Source organism: Colobus angolensis, unplaced genomic scaffold (assembly GCF_000951035.1).
Source record: "Colobus angolensis palliatus isolate OR3802 unplaced genomic scaffold, Cang.pa_1.0 Scaffold224, whole genome shotgun sequence".
NCBI lineage: Eukaryota > Metazoa > Chordata > Mammalia > Primates > Cercopithecidae > Colobus > Colobus angolensis.
Window position 1 is genome coordinate 1,081,156 of NW_012115422.1, and position 2,623 is coordinate 1,083,778.

The 2,623-nt window shown below is 38.4% G+C and overlaps 1 protein-coding gene across 1 annotated transcript in view; it reads right to left on the bottom strand.

Annotated features, from left to right (window-relative positions):
• Positions 1-614: 614 nt before the first annotated feature.
• The window catches only part of CIR1 (corepressor interacting with RBPJ, 1), a 49,249-nt gene continuing 47,240 nt past the window's right edge, over positions 615-2,623 (bottom strand). The window contains 6 exon segments of the mRNA XM_011943976.1: positions 615-1,133; positions 1,135-1,210; positions 1,213-1,264; positions 1,266-1,573; positions 1,576-1,652; positions 1,654-1,755. Of these exon segments, the coding sequence (XP_011799366.1) occupies positions 1,097-1,133; positions 1,135-1,210; positions 1,213-1,264; positions 1,266-1,573; positions 1,576-1,652; positions 1,654-1,755 (652 nt within the window). The 3' untranslated portion in view covers positions 615-1,096.

The window sequence follows — 2,623 nt, forward strand, 5'->3', positions numbered from 1 at the left end:
ACTTCTGACCTCTAGAAATGTTAAGCTAATACAGTTGGATTGTTTTTTGTTTTGTTTTGTTTTTGAGATGGGAGTCTTGCTCCATCACCCAGGCTGGAGTGCAGTGGCACGACCTTGGCTCACTGAAACCTCCTCCTCCCGGGTTCAAGCGGTTCTCCCACCTCAGCCTCCTGAGTAGCTGGGACTACAGGTGCATGCTGCCATGCTTGGCTAATTTTTTTTTTTCTTGAGATGGAGTCTCACTCTGTCGCCCGTGCTGGAGTGCAGTGGCATAATCTCAGCTCACTGAAACATCCACCTTCCGGGTACAAGCGAATATCCTGCCTCAGACTCCCGAATAGCTGGGACTACAGCAAATGCCACCATGCCCGGCTAATTTTTGGTATTTTTAGTAGACACGCAGTTTCACCATGTTGGCCAGGCTGGTCTCGAACTCCTGACCTCAGGTGATCCGCCCGCCTGGGCCTCCCAAAGTGCTGGGATTACAGGCATAAGCCACCGTGCTTGGCCCAGCTGGAGTGTTTTAAGTTTGAGGTAACTTGTATACCTGCACAAAAAACTAGTATTATCCAAATGTAAACAGCTTATTCTATAGAACAAAAGGTTAAGGGGGCTTAAAAGTCTTAAAGATTTATTAATCCATTGTTTAATTTATACTAGTGAATTTGGATAATAATTACAATTCACTTCAAGCAAATTCAAATCCTTGAATAACAAATTTGAATTGAAAAAATTAAATTATACCCATTCAATGTACTGTCATTCTTTTAATGATGTTTCAGAACAAAGAAAATGTCACAGAGTTATATAAGGTTTTTATCTGGTATGGGGCACAAGAAACAGTTACCAATAGAAAATATTTCTACAGCCCCAAAATAGCTTACTTACAAATATTTGCAAAATTCATTCTTATAGTACTCATGTAGTCTTGTACTTGAATTGACAGTTTACAGAGATGAAAAATTAAAATTGAGCTTTTTTATTAGAAAGACAATAGTACATAATTTAGCCCTTGCTATAAGTATTCAATAAAAAAGTGGAGATATTTTTACTCCCAGGTAATTGTCACATACAGTCTTTCTTCTCTACTTCTGCCTCATTCTCTTTGTGTCACTTCAGTATGCGTATCTCCTGTACATTTTTTCTCCTCTGTACACATCTGTGCCATGGCTTCTGGTGTCATTTCTTCTGCTTTGCTCTGCACTGGGACTCTGCTGTGGCCGTTTTCTTATCTCCCTTTGCTTGTAACTACCAGGACTTCTGCTCTGGCTTCTCCTGCTCCTTTCCTCCCTGCCATGGCTTCTGCTGCTCCCCTCCTTTCTTTCAGAGCCTCTCTTCTCTGGGCTATGATTACGGCTTCTGGACTTTTTGTCAGAATCGGAATGGCTCCATTTGCTGTTCTCCCTAGAACTCTCGCGTTTTAAGAACCTGGGCTTTTCCTTGGCTTTTTCCCGGTTATGGTGACTGCTAGAAAGTTCTTCATGAAGTTTTCTCTTCTTAGACTTGTCCTTCTCTTCAGAATCACTGTTGTTATGCCCTGAACACTTGCTTTTCTTTCTTTTCTTCCTTTCTATTTTTTTTTCTTTATTGTCACTCTCACTCTCACTACTGCTTTCTGAAGTCTCAGTAGAGGAAGAGGAGGAGGAGGAGGAGGAAGAAGAGGACTTATGTTTTTTGTGCTTACTTCTGCTCTTCTGAAACTTTTTCTTTTTTCTATCTTTTTTCTTTTTTCTCTTCTCCAGTCGATCTAATTTCCTGTAATTGGGAAACAAATAGTAACAGACTGTGTGAAAAACAGCTATTTCATCAACTGTAAGTTATGAACAAACAATATATTTTCTTAGAAGTTATTAAAAATCGTATCCATGGCAGGGCGTGGTGGCTCATGCCTGTAATCCCAGCACTTTGGGAGGCCAAGGCGAGCAGATCACAAGGTCAGGAGTTCGAGATCAGACTAACATGGTGAAACCCCATCTCTAGTAAAAATACAAAAATTATCTGGGCATGGTGGCACATGCCTGTAATCCCAGCTACTCAGAAGGCTGAGGCAGAAGAATCGCTTGAACCTGGGAGGCAGAGGTTGCAGTGAGTCAAAATCATGCCACTGCACTCCAGCATGGGCAACAGAGTGAGACTCTGTCTTAAAAACAAAACAAAACGAAACAAAACAAAAAACTCGTATCCATATATGAACGCATTGTTTACTAAACGACAACTCATTTTCTTCCTTTAAAATTATTCAAAGCATGTATACATTAAATTTTTAAAAATGCATCAAGCCAATTTTCTGACTACACTTCAATAGTAATGACTACTTTTTTGTTAAATTCTTACTGATATGAAATTATATAGCACTCTAAATGGTCATCCTAAAGAAAGTCCGTGAAAGGTGTGTAACATCAGTTGGAACTACCATAAAAGCAAATACATAGCTATAATCAGATGAAAAATTAATTTTATGTACTATTTTATAGTATTAAATATTAATCAACATTCCATTATCGAAATTCGAGAATATTCTCCAGAAATTCTAAGAGTACACATTAAACTTTTGAAATATTACTTTTATAAAATAATATAGTTAATACTTGTTTTCAACAATTGTTTAGTTTTTTTTTTTTTT